Source organism: Cannabis sativa, chromosome X, assembly GCF_029168945.1.
Source record: "Cannabis sativa cultivar Pink pepper isolate KNU-18-1 chromosome X, ASM2916894v1, whole genome shotgun sequence".
Lineage (NCBI taxonomy): Eukaryota > Viridiplantae > Streptophyta > Magnoliopsida > Rosales > Cannabaceae > Cannabis > Cannabis sativa.
This window is the reverse complement of record NC_083610.1, coordinates 28,950,747-28,970,747: the sequence shown is the minus strand read 5'-3', so window position 1 is coordinate 28,970,747 and position 20,001 is coordinate 28,950,747. Positions and strand designations below refer to the sequence as shown.

The 20,001-nt window shown below is 49.3% G+C and overlaps 1 protein-coding gene across 1 annotated transcript; it reads right to left on the bottom strand.

Moving 5' to 3' along the window:
- Window positions 1-630: 630 nt before the first annotated feature.
- Window positions 631-2,423, bottom strand: LOC133031791 (uncharacterized). The gene has a single exon (XM_061105466.1). The coding sequence runs from the start codon at window positions 2,421-2,423 to the stop codon at window positions 1,872-1,874; it is 552 nt and encodes a 183-aa protein (XP_060961449.1). The 3' UTR covers window positions 631-1,871.
- Between the last annotated feature and the right edge of the window lie 17,578 nt (window positions 2,424-20,001).

Sequence of the window (20,001 nt, the reverse complement as noted above, 5' to 3'; positions counted from 1 at the left end):
CATTAGTTAAACCGAAAGGCATCACTAACCACTCATACAAACCATATTTAGTCTTAAAAGCAGTTTTCCATTCATCACCTTCCTTCATCCTAATCTGATGATATCCACTCTTAAGATCAATTTTTGTAAAGACACAAGAACCATGCAATTCATCCAACATATCTTCTAATCTAGGAATGGGATGACGATACTTTACCGTTATGTTGTTGATGGCTCGGCAGTCAACACACATCCTCCAGGTTCCATCCTTCTTAGGAACTAATAGCACCGGAACCGCACAAGGACTCATGCTTTCACGCACATACCCTTTCTCCAATTTGAAGCTCCTTGGTCTCCTCGGGGTTGCTCCTATAAGCTGGTCGGTTTGGAATTGATGCACCCGGAATGAATCAATTTGATGTTCAATCCCTCGGATTGGAGGTAAGCCATATGGTACCTCTTCGGGCAGGACATCTTCAAACTCCTGCAAAAGAGAAACAATATTGCTCGGCAAGCTACCGACGAGATCATTAGTACATAAAAGAGCCTCCTTGTACATGAGTACAATAAGGGGCTGGTGTGAAAATAATACTCTCTTGATCTCACTTTTTTTTACAATGTAATTGAATTTTTCCTCTCTTGCTCTCACTATGGCTGAAATCTTCTCTCTTTCTTTTTCACTCTGATCAATATTTTTCTCTCTTTCTTTTTTTTTTAAACTCTTTGTTTTCAATTTCAGCCTTCCTTCCTTATTCTTTCTTTTTTTCATTTGATCTTTGTAATTTTAGTTGGTCCTCCATGACCTGTTTTGGAGTTAATGGCACAAGAGTAATAGGTTGCTTTTTAAGAGTGAAAGAGTACCTATTTGTGAATCCATCATGTGTAACCCTCAGATCATACTGCCATGGTCTTCCCAACAATAAATGGCATGCATGCATAGGAACCAAATCACAAAGCACCTTATCCTCATATTTGCCAATGGATAATGCCACCAACACTTGCCTTGTCACCTTGATTTCCCCACAATCATTCAGCCACTGAAGCCGGTAAGGATGAGGATGTTTTAAGGTGGTTAAGGCTAGTTTCTCCACCAAATAAGTGCTGGCTACATTTGTACAACTCCCTCCATCGATAATGACATTGCAAACTTTGTTATTGACAAAGCACCGCGTATGAAACAAGTTCTCCCTTTGGTTAATTTCCTCCTCCTTGACCTGCTGCATATTGAGAATGCGCCTTGCTACTAATAAATCTCCAACCACAGCATTTTGCTCATCATCGGCATATTCTAAATGTGGCATGTCATCATCATCTACTTCTTCCTCATCCTCCGACTCAAGCTCTCCTTGGGCGTTTATCATCATCACCCTTTTGTTTACACACTGGCTGGCTATGTGTCCCCGCCCCTGACATTTAAAACACTTAATATCACGTGTTTTAGAAGTAGAAGTCTCGGTGTTACCTAAAGTAGTGGCAGGCGTTGGTTTGACATTCTTTGAGGGTTCAAATTTTGGCTTATTTTGCAGCTGCTCATCTCTCCTTGGAGCTGCCTTCCATGGGCTGGTGGTAGCCATAGGTTGTCCCCTCCTAGCCATTCCCTTCCGTTTGAGTTGTTCCTCCACCTTTATGGCTTGATGCACCATATCTGTCAACTCAACATAATGTTGCAACTCGACTATATCCGCAATCTCACGATTTAAACCGTGCAAAAACCTAGCCATGGTGGCTTCTCGGTCCTCTTCTACGTTAGCCCGGATCATAGCTACCTCCATCTCCTTGTAATACTCATCCACGCTCTTGGAGCCTTGAATTAGCCTCTGCAACTTTTGATACAATCCCCTATAATAGTGGCTGAGTACAAAACGCTTCCTCATAAGCATTTTCATCTCCTCCTAAGTGTCCACAGGTGGCTCTCTATTCCTCCTCCTATTAATCAGTAATTGATCCCACCAAACAATGGCATAATCGGTGAATTCAATTGCAGCCAACTTAACCTGCTTTATCTCCGAGTAGTTGTGACAATCAAACACCATCTCCATTTTAGTTTCCCACTCCAAATAAGCTTCAGGATCATTTTTACCTTGAAAAGATGGGATTTTAATTTTTATGTTTCCTAAATCATTATCCCTCCTAGGTCTACCCATCCTAGCTTCTCTATTTCCATACCCACGTTCAAACCTGCCCCGGTTCATATATGGCTCATCAAACTCCTCCGACTCCACCTCTTCCTCAACATTCCGCCACGGACCACGTCCATTATTGTGGATGTCTTGTGGCTGTCTCCTACGAGTTCCCGCTTCTACCCTGTCCAACCTCTCTTGAATAGGTTCTAATTCAGCCCTCAACATACGCCTCATCTCCCCTAACAATGCTTGCATTTGGAGGTTCGGAGTTGGGGGTTGTCGAAATTCTTCGGTTAAGTGTTCTTCTTGATTATTGCACATGTTTAGACTCTGCAAAACAAGGTTAGAATCCTCACAAGCACTCCCTCACGTGTTTCACTCAAGAATTGATACACTTGCTCTCGTGTTTTCACTCTAAATGGCTTTCACCCTCTTATGGTCTCACACACTCTTGCCTTTTTCCACTCTTTTGTGTTTTCTTTAGTTCTTAATCGAACTTTAAGAAACAAATTCCAAAATAATCCAGCAGCACAAAAACAATATGAGAAAACAACCAAAACTAATCAAAAGGTCTAACTTGAATAAGGTGAGAAAATGAAATGAAGAAATTTTCTTATTAAAATCGTATATTTTTTTTTTTTGCTTCTTTTCTTCTTCTTCTTCTTCTTCTTTTTTTTTTTTTGCTACAACAAGGAATAGAAAATCGAAAATAAAAGATAATCAAAACTTGCCTTAGAACCAAGGCTCTGATACCAAATGATATGAACTCCACCAACAATTGTGATGAAACCCAATAACAACGATGGGTTGGAGCCCCAAGATCGTGTAGACAAGATTTGTTGAGCCTTGACCCGTCACCTAACTAGATGAAAACCAAGACTACGAAGGATTGAAACGCCACACCCAGAAACCTAAGAATATCTCAAGAATCAAGGTGATAAGTTTGGTTGTTTGAACACCACAAGATTAACTTGATAAGTTCAAGAGTTCTTTTAAGAACAAAGAGAAACACACCTCACAATAATATTTCTGAAAACATAATCTGCCCTTACAATTCGTAGTACCCCCTTTTTATACTTGGAACAACCCTCCAAGAATAGGAAAAGTCAAAACTATAGTTATAAAAGCAACACAAACATTAATACAAACAAGTCCCACGTTTTTTTAGCCTTTTGGACTTCTTAAGGCTGCCAAAATTATCTAGATGACTAAATTCAATGTATTTAACATAACCAACCAAGGCCATTATTATTCCCCCACCTAATATCTTTTGAAATTCAACAGATTCTTGCCCTTTAATGTTAAAACCATGCTGACCACGTTTTTGTATGCTAATTAGTCTCTTCAATGGCTTTGATGACATGGACTAAGCCTTGATTATTATTTGAACCCATTTTGGTCTTTTTAGAATCAGCCCAATTCTCTTGGATTAGCCCATTTAGTGCTTCCTTGAAATGTTTGGCTCTAAGTCTTGTAATTGGGCCACTAGGAAGTGACAAATGGTCTTGTGCAAATTTAACTCCATTCCCATGTTCATGATCAGCATGTCCAGCAGCTCCTTGGTTTGCATCACCGTTCCCATGACTCAGGCCCAAGACCCAAACCTATACCCAAACTTGGACATAAGACCCAGACCAGGACCCAAGACATGAGCTAGAACTGGACCAGGATCTGGATTTAGACCCGGGACTTGACCCAAGACCCAAGGCTTGGACCCGACCCATGTTCGGTGTCTAAATCTGGTAATTAGACCTAGGCTTGGACATAGACCCAGACCAGAACTCGAACCCGTACCAAAACTCGAAACTAGACTCGACATGTGGTTTGTGTTTGGATTTGGGACAAAGACTCGAACCGAACCAAAACACGGACCTAGACCTAAACCAGGACTCGGACCCAGACCCACACCCGAACCTTAAATCGTACCCTGTGACCCGAAATTGGAACTGGATCTGGAAGCGGACCATTAAACTCTAAATCCTAAACCTTAAACCCTAAATTCCAAACTCTTTACACTTACCCCTAAACCCTAAGCCCTAAAGCCCTAAATAGTAAACCCTAAACCCTAAACCCAAACCTGGACATGGGCCAAAACCCATACCCAAACCGAGATTGGAACCCAGGACCAAGACCCAGACCCAGATCCAGACCCAAACCTAGACCCAAACTCAAGACCTAAACCCGGACCAAAACCCAGACCAAAACCTGTTTCGTGACCTAGACCTTGACTAGGCCCCGGTTTGGGACCCCGACCTGGACCCAAATAGGGACTTGGACTCATTCTGGACCCAGACCCAAACTAATACATGAACCCATACTGGGACCTAGACTCAGACCCAAACTTGAGATTCAAACCCGAAACTCAACTAGGACCTAGATGGGGGACTTGGGCCCCAAACCCGAACATGGACACAAATTTTCACTAAGGATCCAGATCTTGATTGAGGACTTGGACTAGAAACTAGGCACGGCCCAGGATGAAGACCCAAAACTCGACCCCAAACTCGGGAGACGGGACCCAACCCTGGACCCGGAAACAAGGACCTAGACCTGAATCGGGACCCAAACCTAGATCCCAACTCATACCTAGACTCAGTGCCGAACCTAGACCCAAACTTAGACCCAAACATGGAACCAGACTCGGGACACAAAATTGGGGCCGAGACCTAGAACCGCACCCAAATCTCTGTCCCGAACCCAAACTCGGACTTGGGACCCAGGACCTGAACCGGAACTAGACTGGGATAGGTGATCGGGACCAGATTAGGGACTCAAACCAGGACTCGAACCCGAACACGACCCAAACGCGGACCCTGACCCAGACCGGGAGACGGGCTGGAACTGAACAAGAGCGCAAAACCATGACCCTTGAACAAGACTAGGACTATGACGAAGACCGGACCCAAACCTAGAACCGAACTCGGACCTAGCCCCAAACCCAAAGCGAGACCAAAACTCGAGCCCAAACACGATCGTGTACCCGGAGGCGGGAGCGAGAGCGGACACTGGACCTAGACACAGGACCCGATCCAAGACACGAGACTCGGACCTAGATAGGGATCCGGATACGAACCTAGACTCGAACCCAGACCCAGACCCAAGTCGGGATCGAAACTCAGGACCTAGATCCATACTGAGACCCTGACCCACACCCAGACACGGACACACACCTAAGACCAAAACTTGGACTGGACCCGAACCCGGACCCGAGACCTAGACCCGGACTCGACCTAGACTCAAACCAAGACTCGAGACCCCAACCAGGCCGGACCCAAACTCGAACTCGGACACCGAATCGAAATACAAGCGGGACTAGGACCCAAACCCGGCGGACCGGCATCCGGATTTAGACCGGGACTAGACCCAAGACCCAAGGCTTGGACCCGAGCCCATATTCGGTGTCTAAATCTGGTAATTAGACCTAGGCTTGGACCTAGACCCAGACCAGAACTCGAACTCGTACCAAATCTCGAAACTAGACTCGACATGTGGTTTGTGTTTGGATTTGGGACTAAGACTCAGACCTGAACCAAAACACGGACCTAGACCTAAGCCAGGACTCGGACCCAGACCCACACCCGAACCTTAAATCGTACTCTGTGACCCGAAATTGGAACTAGATTTGGACTCGGGACGCGAACCTGAACCCAGACACGGACATGGACCGAGACCAAGACCTAGGATTCGGACTGAGATTGGAGACTCGGACCTGGACCTAGGACCAGACCTAGATTGGGGAACCAAACTCAAAATTTGAACCAGAATCGATACCCAGGATTGGGATTGGGACCCAAGACCCGACCACGGTCTCGGTCCCAGACCCAGACCCGAACACGGACTGGGACCCAGGATCCGAATTAAAACGAGATCGAGACCCAAGATTGGGATGCAGATCTAGACCCACGACCTAGGGTTGGACCCAACCCGTAGTTGGTGTCTAGATCTTGGAATCGTACCAGGACCCTAACCTAGAACCATTTCTACACCAGGACCCAAAACCAAACTCGGACGAGAGCCGAAATCGGAACAAGAACCGGAATAAGGACCTTGGAACAGGAATTGGACCTGGACCCTAAACTAGCTCTAGACGCGAACCCGGACCAAGACTTGTGCCAGGACCTGCGACCCAGGACCCGTGACTCGGGACTTGGACCAGATGCCAGACCCGTACAAGAACCCAAACCCAGACTCAAACCAAGACCCGAACCCAAACAACGGCGAAACCCGGACCCGGACCCATACCCGGACTCATACCAAAACTCGACTTGAAACGGGACTCGGACCCGAACCAAGATTAGGACCGTGACCCGGATTTGGACAAAGCGAGACACTGAACTTGGCCTAGGACTAGAACCCGGAGGCCGGGACCGGGACCTAGGACTTAAACATAGATTGGGGACCCGGACACAGGAATTGGGCCCACGAACTAGGACCCGAACTACGGCCTCGTAACTTGGACCGGACCCGGACCCGGACCCGGAAGCTGGAACCGTGCCGAACTCCAACTAGATTCGACATGTGGTTAGTGTCTGGATTTGGGACAAAGACTCGGACCTAAACCAAAACACGAACCTAGACCCAGACCAGGATTCGGACCTAGACCCACACCCGAACCTTAAATCTTACCCTATGACCAAAAATGTGAACTGGAACTAGAAGAAGACCCTTAAATCCTAAACCCTAAACCTTAAACCCTAAATCCTAAACTCTGTACACTTACCCCTAAATCCTAAGCCCTAAACCCTAAACATTAAATCCCTAAACACTAAACCCAAAACCATAAACCCAAAACCCTAACCTGGACATGGGCCTAGACCCATACCCATACCGAGATCGGAACCCAGGACCCAGACCCAAACCTGAATATAGACCCGAACCTAGACCCAGACTCATGACACAGACACGGATCCAAACACGAGACCAGGAACACAGTTCGAGACCTAGACCTTCATTGGGACCCGGATTAGGACCCCAACCGGACCGAATAGGGACACGGAGTCGAGCCGCGACACAGACCCAAACTCAAACCTGAACCTGTACTGCGACCTAGACTCAGACCCAAACTCGGGATCCAAACCCGAACCTGAACTTGGACCTACACCGCGACCTAGGATCCAAACCTAGATGGGGGACCTGGGCCCAAAACGCGAACCTAGACCCAGACCTTGACCAAGGATTCAGACCTGGATAGGAGACTTGGACCCAAAACTGGGCCTTGGAACAGGGACTAAGACCCAAAACTCGACCCTAGACTCGAGACAGAGGACCCGACCCTAGACCCGAAACCCAGGACCTGACTACGGGGACACAACCCCAAACACGGACCCAAACCCAAACTTAGGACCCGACGCTAGACCTAGGGGCGGCCGGAACAAGGCCGAGATCTAAGGCCGAGATCCGAGATGCGAACCTGAGGCTTCGACCTAATCCGTAGTCAGTGCTTGAATCCATGACCCATACCCAAATCCATACCCAGACCTAGACCCAGACCCAAACTGGCATCCAGACACGATCCCGGACCCAAAATTGGAATCGAACCAAGCATGGGACTAGAACCCAGACCTGGGACAGAAACAGGACCCAAACCTAAACCCAAACTCAAACCAAAACCCATACCGGGACTTGGACCTAGACCGGGACCTATGACTTAGACCGGATCCCGAACCTAGACCTAGACACAAACCCAAAAATTGGGACCGGACCCAGGACGTAAGAACCAGACTCAAACAAGGGACCCGAACCTCAGACTCGCACTAGGATCGGAACCCAAACTGGGACCATAACCCAAACTGGGACTTGGACTCAGATCGGGACTCGAGACCCGAACCTGAGCCGGAACAAGAACATGGACCCGGACCAGGACCTAGGACTTAAACATAGATTGGGGACCCAGACCTGGGAATTGGGCCCAAGAACTAGGACCAGAACTGTGGCCTCAGAACTTGGATCGAGATCCATGACTTGACCCCAAACCGAGACCCACACTCGGACCTGAAATGACCCCAGACCCAGACCTGGGCCCGCACCCGGGACCCAAACTCGGACTTGAAATGACCCCAGACCCAGACTGGGATCTAAACCTGGACCCAAACCTAATCCCAGAGTCGGACTAGGACTTAGACCCCGACCCAAACCCGGACCCAAACCCGAACCGAGACACTAAATCAAAATCAAAACTGGGACTAAGACCCAAACCCAAACATGGACCCAGACCGGGACCTAGGACCGAACTTGGATGGGGGACTTAGACCGAGGCCTTGGAACCGAGACCTACATCGGAATTCAGGACTCGTACCCAAACTAAACCATTACCAAGCCCCAAAACTCGAGCTTAGACCCAATCCGGACACAGTACCGAACCTTGACTAGGACTGAGACTCGAACCCGAACCCAAACTTGAACTCGGGACTTGATCTCGGACCTAGACCAAGCCCTTGATCGAGACTGGAATTTTGACCTAGACATAGACACAAACTTAGACCTAGAATAGAATACGGCCCGAGACCCGGGCGGGATCGAAACACGGGACTGGACTAGAACCCAAATGTAGACCCAAACCCAAACCAGACTCCGACTCCGGACCTGTGTAATCCGAAGTCGGACCCGAGACCCGGACCCGAACACCGCCGAACAAAAACAAGGACGGGAACCTAGACACGGACGAGGACAAAACCTGAACCCATACTTGAACCCAAAATCGGACTGAACTCGGGACCGAACTCGGACCCGGACCTAGAATAACACCCAAACATAGACACGGACCTAAACACGAACTCGAACACGTACCGAGATTGGAACCGGGACTTACACCTAGAATTGAACCTAAACATAGAACGAGTTCAAAACTTGGGACTTGAACCTGGACCTGGACCCACACCAAGGACCCGAACCCACACCGGAGCTGATCCGGACCTAGAAAATCCCGGCCCGAACCCAAACTCGGACCGGGGATTGAAGCCCGAGCTTGAACTCGAATCCTAACTCAAACTCCAAATCACAACTAGAACTAGAATCGGACTAGGATTCGGACCAAGACCAGGACCTAAACCCGAACCCGAACCTAGATAAAAACCCAGACCGAGACCCAAACCTGAACAAAGACTAGGACTCAAATCCGAACCTAGACTAGGACAAAAACCCAAACCGAAGCCCAGGAGCCGTGACATAGAATTGGGATAGAGACCTAGGAACCGGAACAAGGACAGGGACCTAGTACCCGACCCCGACATGGACTTGAACCTAGGACCCAGCTTGTGACTCGGCATCCGAAATGGAACCAAACTAGGACCCAAGATCGTGATTCGGATATGGACCCGGCGCTTGGACCAAACCCATAGCCGTTGTACGCATTCTGCCGACCAACTCCGGACACTGAACCAAGACCAAGACACGAACCAAGACACGGACACGAACCCGGTCCCGGACCCAAACCTAGACCCGAACTCGTACCTGTGACCCAAAATTAGAACCGAAACTTGAAGTATACGGGACCCGAGAATGGGACTGAAACTAGGACATGGACCTGGAACCGTAACCGGACCTAGACCTAGACTCGAAACCGTAACCAGACTAAGAACAAGACTCCAACTCAAACCTAAACACGAACTTGGACCCAGAGCTGGATCCCAATCCAGACCTAAATTAGAGCGAGAATCGGGACCAAGGACTAGGACGGGACCCAAGACGACCACGATCTCGATCCCGGACCCGAACCCGGACACGGACACGGATGTAGGATTCGAATCGAAACGAGATTGGGACGAAAGATTGGGATCGGGATCTTTACCCACGGCGGGGCTTGGACCCAACCCGTAGTCGGTGTGTAGATCTTGGAATCGTACCAAGACCGAACACGGAACCATTTCCGGACCGGGACCCAAACAAAAACTCGGACCGAGACGAAATTGGAACAAGAACCGAAATCGGGACCTTGGAATAGGAATTGGACTTTGAACCAAAGCGGATCTAGACGCGAAACCGAACATGGACCCAAACCCGTACCGTGATGAAACTCGAACCCGGACCGAACCGGACCCAGACTTGTGCCAGTACCTGCGACCCAGGACCCATGACCGGAACCTTGACCCGAACCCAAACTCATACGAGAACCGGACCTAAACCTAGACCTAGACACGGACAAAAACCGGACCTAGACATGGACTGAAACCCAGACCTAGAGCAAAACCCACACCATGACCCAGACCCGGACTCATACTCGAACTCGGACTCGGACCTAGATCGGGGCTGCGATCCGGACACGACTAGGGGCCGAGGGCTGAACCCTGGACTAAGACTTGAACTCGGATCGGGCCCAGGGCCGGGACCCGGGACCGGGACCCGATGCGAGACATAGGACACGAGAACCTAACCGTGACCCGGACGCGAGACTAGGCCAAGACGCGAGACAAGGACCGATCACAGAACACGCACCGAGACACCGCACTCGGACTTGGATCCTAACCGGACACGGTCTTGTACCCAGCCGGGACGAGACCCGAGACCCGAGACCTAGACCTAGGACCCGATCCGGACCCGAGACTCGGATCTAGATAGGGATGCGGATACGAACACGGACTCGAACCCGGACCCGGACGGGATCGAAACTTGAGACCTAGATCCGGACCCAAGCCGGTGACCCGAGACCTAGACACGGACCCATGGCCCAGGACCCGAACTCGGACACGGACCCGAACCCGAGACCCAAACTGGGATTTGGACCTAAATCTAGACTCGGACCAAGACTCGGACCAGGACTCAGACCCCGACCTAGACTCAGACCCAAACCCGAACCCAGACACTAAATCAAAATCGAAACTAGGACTAGGACCCAAACCCGAACATGGACCTAGACCGAGACCTAGGACTCGGACCTTGACCTGGAGCTAGACTCAAACCGAGATCTAGACCCAAGCCAAGATCAGAACTCTGACCCAGACTCGGACCAGGACTTGAACCCCGATCAGGTCTTGGACTCAGAACGGGACCTAGGACTCGAACCTGGATTGGGGACTTGGACCTAGGTGTTGGGTTTCGTGCCCTAAATAAAACCCTTTTACAATCTGATTAGTTATCAATATAAGAAATTTGAAGTGATTTATGTTTGCATGAATTTTACATGCTAATGGTTTAATATGTTTATTACATTTACACACAAAATCTGTTAAGTCCAGATCAAGTGTTTATTCACAATTACAGTATTGTCAACACAGTGGAGTGTGATTGTGATTATATGAATCAAAAGACTAAGTCCTTGTTTCATCAGTGTTTTGGATTTGCAGCGATGTGATAATCGACGATGATGTGTACTTACACTTGGAGTAAGTGTTATGTTCTTTCCAGGACATTGGTAAAGTATACTAGTTTCGAATGTATGGAGTATACATTGGACTGGACCGATATTGAACTTAGTTAAGATATTATAAACTTACCGTTATATCTTTCCAAGTCAATATGAGTAGTTGATCTTAAGATTAAAAGAATCTAAATTCTGATATGATTAGGCTCAACTCAGGAGTGCTATTCATGTTCTTTGATTTATTAGTTAAGCCTACTTTTGGGTCAGGGTGATACGTATATTTTGGGAACATGATAGTATGATTGAGTGGGAGTCTTGAACATAAATATGGAATCTATAGCTTCTCTTTGGTGTATAGAAGTCAAGTGATGATTCCCTTCGAGCTTAGTTAAATAGAAGTAAATGGATGAGCTCTTGTTTAAGTGACTAATTCTTAGATCACTAAACATCATTTACAGGTAGCTAAGTGTTTTAAGGGGCAAAATACGTTGAGGGGTGAGAACGGTAAAATTAACCCATCTCGATGTAAATCATCTATATAGAGGATCTTTGATCACAATAAGATTATAACAATGGTTAAATGAGATAGCATATCTATATCGTGGAACATATAATATGCTCTATATAAGTCTGAGAGTGCAATTCTAAGTTCTAAGAGTGGATTCAACGAAGAATTAATAAGTAGGAATTTACTTAGTAAATTCGGTTCACTTATTGGAAGCTCAGCATATAGATCCATGGTCCCCATTCTAGTTGAGACTATACTGCTTGTAAGACTCAATAATTGATTTGTCATTAATCAATTATAATTCTAAAGTTAGACTATGTCTAATTTGTGAATTTTCACTAAGCAGGGGTGAAATTGTAAAGAAAAGAGATTCTAGGTTTATTTATTAATTAAATGAGATAGCATATCTATATCGTAGAACATATAATATGCTCTATATAAGTCTGAGAGTGCAATTCTAAGTTCTAAGAGTGGATTCAACGAAGAATTAATAAGTAGGAATTTACTTAGTAAATTCGGTTCACTTATTGGAAGCTCAGCATATAGATCCATGGTCCCCATTCTAGTTGAGACTATCCTGCTTGTAAGACTCAATAATTGATTTGTCATTAATCAATTATAATTCTAAAGTTAGACTATGTCTAATTTGTGAATTTTCACTAAGCGAGGTGAAATTGTAAAGAAAAGAGATTCTAGGTTTATTTATTAATTAAGAGACTTTATATGTCTAATTAATAATTAAATTAAATGACAATATTATTTAATAATCTATTTTAGTTATTAAATAATTAGTTTTGGCATTTAAATGGTTAGAATTTGAAAATTGGCGTTTTTGAGAAAATAGAAATAAAAATTGTGAAAACTGCAAAATCCATATAACACCTATGGCCGACCACTTGGGATAGTTTTTCTAATTAATATTTTCATTATTTTAATGTCAAATAATTACTAACCTAAACCTAGTAGTTGCCTATAAATAGAAAGTGATGGCTCAGTCAAATAACAAGTTTTCATAACCTTTTTCTCAGAAAATTACTTTTTCAAAAAAACTGAGCCTTCCACTTCTCTCTCTATAGCCGACCCTATACCTCTCTCTTTTCCTCTTCATAATTTCGAAACCCTCAGTGATAGAGTAGTGCCCACACACAGCAAGTGGTACCTCAATCATAGATTGGAAGACTGTGAAGGATCACACACAAAGAGAAGGACATTCGGGCTCAGATCTTGATAATACTCTGCGACAGAAAGGATAGAAGGTTTAGAGATCTGAGTGGAAGGAGACATTATTCCGCTGCAACCAATGTAAGGTTTTCTTAACTTTATATGTGTTTATTTATCATTTTAGAAAGTTCATATTTAGGGTGTTAAACAACATAGTGAGTAGATCTAAGATCCTGGTAAAATAATTTCCAACACTAGGGCACGGGCATTAGAGCGGGATCCGAGACCCGAGAATCCGACCCCGGGCGGACCGGGACACAGGACCCGAAGTGGAACTACACTGGGACCCGAGACCGTGATCCACATCTACACTCGGGGCTTGGACCTAACCCGTAGTTAGTTTTTGGATCTAGGACCCATACCCGAACTCAAACCCAAACCCAGACTCATACCCAGACCCAGACCCGTACCCCAAACTTGGGTCCGAGTCAGAGTCATGGTTTTGAGTTTGAGAACTGGAATCTGACTACAACCCAAAACCCAAACCCAAACTCGGATCGGGACGCAGACTGAAATCAAAACTCGGATCAGGACTCGGGACACCAACGTGAACGGAGACACAGACTTGGACCTTGACCCAGAGCGGGATTGGAGACTCAAACCTAGACCCAGACCTAGATTGGGGACCAAAACTCAAAATTAGAACAATAATTAAGACCCAGGACTGGGACTTGGACCCAAGACCTAACCCCGGTCTCGATCCCAGACCGGACCCGAGACACGGACAAAGACGGGACCTAAGATCCGAATTGAAATGAGGCCGGGACCCATGATTGGGATGCGAATCTTGACCAACGACCGGGGCTCGGAACCCACCGTAGTCGGTGTCTGGATCTTGGAATCATACCAAGACCCGAACTTGTAACCATTTCCAGACCGGGACCTAAACCACGACTCGGGCCCAAACCCGAAATCGGAACGAGAACCGAATCGGGACCTTGGAATAGGAATTGGACCTAGACCCAAGCGGATCTAGACGCAGAACCGAACACAGACCCAGACCCAGACAGGGATCGATACCAAGACCCAGGCCCAAACCCCGACCCAGACTTACGCCAAGAATTGTGACTTAGGACCCGTGACTCGAGACCTGGACCAGAACCTAGACCCGTACAAGAACTCAGACCCAGACCCAAACCTAGACCAAGACCCGGACCAAGACATAGATTGAAACCTGGACTCAGACCCAAAACCAAACCTAGACCCGGACCCAAACGACTAGTACTAGAACTCGTACTTGAACCCGGGGCCAGGACCGGACCGAGATCACAACCGGGACCCAAACCCGGGACTAGGGCCGAGACCTAAACACGGACTAAGACTAGAACTCAAGCGGGGCCCAGGGCCCAGGACCTAGGACCCGATACTCGGACCGGGGACACGAGAACCCAACCGTGACCTAGACCCGAGACCGAGGCCACGATGCGAGACAAGGACCATTGCGAACACAAACCGGGACCTACACGCGGACCGAGACCCTAACCAAGGCCGGGAATATCCACTTTGACTTGAATCGGGGACCAAGACCCATGACTTTGACCTAAGACCCGAACCGGGACAAAAGACATGAGATAGAAGCTGGACCGGGATCTAGATTTTGACCGGGACGGGACCCAAGACCCAAGGCTTGGACCCAGACCCATAGTCGGTGTCTAAATTAGGGAATTCGACCTGGACCTAGACCTAGACCCGGACCAAAACCAGAACCCATACCAGAACTCGAACTAGACTCGACATGTGGTTGGTGTTTGGATTGGGGACCAAGATTCAGACCTGAACCAAAACACGGACCTAGACCCAAACCGGGACTCGGACTAAGACCCACACCCAAACCTTAAATCATACCTTGTGACCCGAAATTAGGCAAAGCTGGAAGTGGACCATTAAACCCTAAACCTTAAAACCTAAACCCTAAACTCTTTACATTTACCCCTAAGACCTAAGCCCTAAATCCTAAACCCAAAATCCCTAAATATTAAACCCAAAACCCTAAACCCTAAACCCTAAACCCTAACCTGGACACGGGCCTAGACCAATACCCATACCGAGATTGGAACCCAAGACCCAGACCCAGACCCGGATACAAGCCCAAACCTAGACCTAAACTCGAGACCTAAACCGGACCCAAAGCCGGACGAGAACCTTGTACGGGATCTATACCTTGAATGGGACCGGATCGTGTCCCCGACCCGGCCAGAATATGGACTTGGACTCGGATCGAGACCGGACCCGGACTCAAACTTGAACCCATGCGGGACCTAGACTCAGACCCAAACTTTGGAGCCAAACTCGAACCTGAACTTGGACCTTGACGGGACTTAGGATCCGGACCTAGATGGGGGACACGGGCCCCGAGCACGAACTGGACCCGGTTCTGGACCAAGGATCAAGACCTAGATGAGGCACTTGGACACGAAACTAGGCCCTAAAACCGGGACGAGACCCAAAACTTGACCACTAGACTCGAGACACGGGACACGACCTTGGACCCAAAGCGAGGACACGACTACGGGGACACAACCCCGAACCTAGACCCAAACCCAAATTAAGGACCCGTAGAAGACACAGGATTGGGGATGGAACAAGACCGAGATCAAGTGAGATGCGAATTTGGACCTAAGGCTTTGACGTAACCGCCGATCGAGTGTTTGAATCTAGGACTCGGACACGGATCCGTACATATGCACGGACCCCGAGACCCGGACGGGATCCGGACACAGACTCAAACTCGGACCGGGATCCATGCCCGATCTCGGACCCCGAGTGGAATCGGACAGTACGGACTAGAACCCAGACATGAGACAGTAACAGGACCCAAACCTAAACCCATACTCAGACAAGAACCCATACCGAGACTTGCACCCAGACCGGTACTTGTAACTTGGGACCTAAAGCAAGACTGGGACCTAGACCATGGCCGAGACCGGACCTAGACCCGGGGTGGTGCTAGAACACGAGACTTGAACCCTAACCGGGACACGGACTCGGACCCGGACCCGAACCCAAACCGAAACACGAACTTGGACTCGGACGGGACCTAGGACCCGAACATCGAGGGGGACCCGGACACAGGAAATTAGGCCCCTAAACTAGGACCGAACTTGGGCGTCGAACTTGGATCGCGATCCGAGACTCGGCATCGGACCCAAAGCACGGACCTAGGACCCACCTCGGGACTTAAGATCCGAGGACTCGATGCTTGGTGGACCCATAGTCGGTTTTTAGATCTAGGACTTAGCTAAGAACCCGAACCCACACTCGAACTCATACCGGGACCGGACACATACCAAGACCCAAACCGAGCACTCGGGAACCAAAGCGAAACTAGAGCATGTAGGACAAGGATCTTGGAACGGGACGGGACCAAGACCCGGACTCGAACCCGAAAGCTGGACCCACCCTTGGACCCTAACCAAGGCCGAAACTCGGACACGAACCTAGCTCCAGACCCAAATAACGTCTTAACTCTGACTCGGACCCAAACTCGAGTCGAACCCGTACCCCGTGACTTGAAACTAGAACCGAAACTAGAAGCGGATCGGGACCTAGGAACAAGACACGGACACTGAGACCCAAAGAAGCTTGGATTAGGACCCGAAGGCGGCCCGGGACACGGACCTAGACTTAGACACAGGACCCAAGCTGAAACATGAACGAGCACATGACTAGGACCTTGGAACGGGACGGGGAACTGACCGGGACCCATGCACGGACTAGGACCCGAGAACTAGACCGAACCCGGCCACGGAACTCGTGCTCGGACCCAGTCCTGGACCCGGTCCCGGACCCAGAATAGGACTTAGACTAGAACCTAAACCCGAACTCGGGACTCGATCCGGGACCCAAATCAAGCCCCTGACCTAAATTGGGATTTGGACCTGGACATGGACACGAACTCAAGCCGGGACCCGGACGCATACCCAAACCCAAACACGGGACAAGATCCAATACCCGAACCTAGAACCGAACTCGGACTTGGACCACGATAGGGATTCGAAAAACCCTTATTTGGACGAGGGCGAGACTCGGACCACGACCCCAACTTGGACCTAGACCGAACCGGAACAAAACCCGGACCTAAAATCAAAGCTGGAACCGTGACTAGGACCGGACACGAGACCAGAACCGAACCCAAAACATAACCCAAACTTAGACCAAAACACGGACCAAGACCTTGACTAGGGCCAGGACACGAGACTGGGACGGGAACCTAAACCGGGACCCGTACTAGGACACGGACTTGACCTTGTCCTAAACCCTCCGGGACACGAGACCCGCGACCCGGATCGGGATCCGGACACGATAAGGACCCAAACACGAAACCGGACCAAGGATAGGGCCAGAGACACGGACCCGAACCGGACTAGGACACGGACTAAAACCAAGACTCGGGACCCGAACACGAACTGGACCTAGACCGGGCGCTAGGAAATGGACTTGGATGGGGGACCTAGACCGGGGACCTAGGCCCTGGAACCCAGACCCAGATCTAAACCGGTACTCAAACCCGAACTAGGACTGACCTAGACCCGGGAATGCGAAGTCGGACCTAGACCTAGACACGAAACCTTCCTCGGACCCAAACAAGGATAGGAACACGGACACGAACCCATACAAGGACAAAACCCGAACGCAAACTCGAATTAAAATCGAACCTGAACTCGGGAACCGAACTCAGACCCAGACCCAAACCTAGACCTGCACCCAGACCCAAACACAAACCCAAACTGTGATCGAAACCCAGGACTTAGACATAGAACTAAACCCTAACTATGTTCGAGATCGAAACCTGGGACCTGGACCTAAACCTGGACCCAGACTAAGGACCCTAACCCATACCCACACCGGAGCCGATCCGGACTGGACCGAGATTCGAACCCGAACCCAAACTCGGACCAGGACTCGAACCCCGACCCGAACTCGAACCCCAACTCGACCTCGAACCCAAACTCTAACTTGGAATCATAATTGGAATTGGAGCCAGGACTAGGACTAGGACCAGGACACGAACCAGGAGCGAAACTAAAAAAAATACACATAACGAGACCAAAACCCAAACCGCAATTAGGACCCAGACCCAAACCTAGATTGGGACCCAAACCCAGACCAGTACTGAGACGTGGACCCAGAATCGGGATAGAGACCTAGGCAACGGAACTAGGACCGGGACCCATGAGCCGACCCCAACAAACCCGGACTTGAACATAGGACCCAACTCGTGACCCGACACCCGAAATGGAACCAGACCGAGACCCAAGATCGGGATCTAGATCTGGACCCGGGGCTTGGACCGAACCCGTAGTCGGTGTTTGGATCTAGGACCCAACCCCGGACCCGAACCTAAAGATGGAGCGAAACTTAGACCCGGACCCAAACCCGATCCTAGACACTAACAAGGACCCGAACCGTACCACTGTGACCCAAAATTGGAAATGAAACCACAAGTAGATCGAGACCGGGAACAGGACCGGAACAAGGACTTGGACCTGGACTTGGACCTCAAACCGTAACCAAACATAGACCTAGACCTAAAACCGTAACCGGACCAGGACCCGGATTCCCACCCAGACCTAGGCCCGAACCCGGATCCAAACCCATACCTCGACTCGGTGCCGAACCAGCAACCTGAAACTGGAACCTGAACAAGAACCGCCACACCAGGACCCTTGAATAAGACTAGGGACGTGACGAGGACCCAGACCCATTCCTAGAAACGAACTCACACCTAGCCCCAAACCCAAGCCGAGACGGAACTCGAGCCCGGACACGGTCATGTAACCGGACCGCGGCCGAGACTCGAACCGGACTGGACCTAGATTTGGGACACGATCCCAAACCCAAACTTGGACCTAGATAGGTATGCGAATACAAACTGGACTCAAACCCGGACCGAGATCAAAACTCGGGACCTAGATCCGGACGAGAGACCACAATCACGAACCGGACCTAGACCGCACACAGGACCCAAACCAGAACCTGGACCCGAACACAGACCTACACCGAGATTTGTACCTAGACTCAGACCCGGACCCAAACTTAGACCAGGACACAGACCTCGACCCAGACTCAGACCCAAACCCGAACCCAAACCGAATGGAAATTGAAGCGGGACTAGGACCCAAACACGAACATGGACCCAAATCGGGACCTATGACCCCGGACACGGATGGGGGACTGGACACAGGCCTCGGAACCCGGACCCGGATGAAAAATTCGGACTTGGACTTGAACTTGGAACTAGACTCGAACCACGATGCGGACCCGGACCGAAATCGAAACACGATTCTAGACTCGGACCAAGACTTGAACCCCGATCGGGTCTGGACTCGGACCGAGACCTAGCACTCGACCTAGACCGGGACACGGGCATCGAGTGGGGCTGCGACCCGGCTTATGAACTTTGACCGGACCTTGACCTAGGAACCGAGGCCCGGGACACAGGACCCCAAGTGGAACTAGACTAGGACTCGAGGCGTGATCCGGATCTAGACCCAAGGCTTGGATGCGACCCTTAGTCGGTGTTTGGATCTAGGATCCATGCCGGACTCAAACCCGGACCGGAGTCGGACCAAGAACTGGCCCGGACACCGAACCCATACCCCGGACCAAGGTCCGAGTCCAAGTTCGGGTTTGAATTCGGGAACTAGAATACGACTAGGACCCGAGACCCGGACCGGATTGGGACGCGGACTGTATCGGGACGCGGATGCGAATCAAAACTCGGATCGGGACTCGGGACACGAACTCGAGCCGAGACACGAACTTGGACCTAGACCGAACCCGGGACCGGACGGGATGGGAGACTTAGACACTGCACCCGGGACCCGGACCTAGATTGGGGACCCAAACTCAAAATTAGAACCGAATCAAGACTT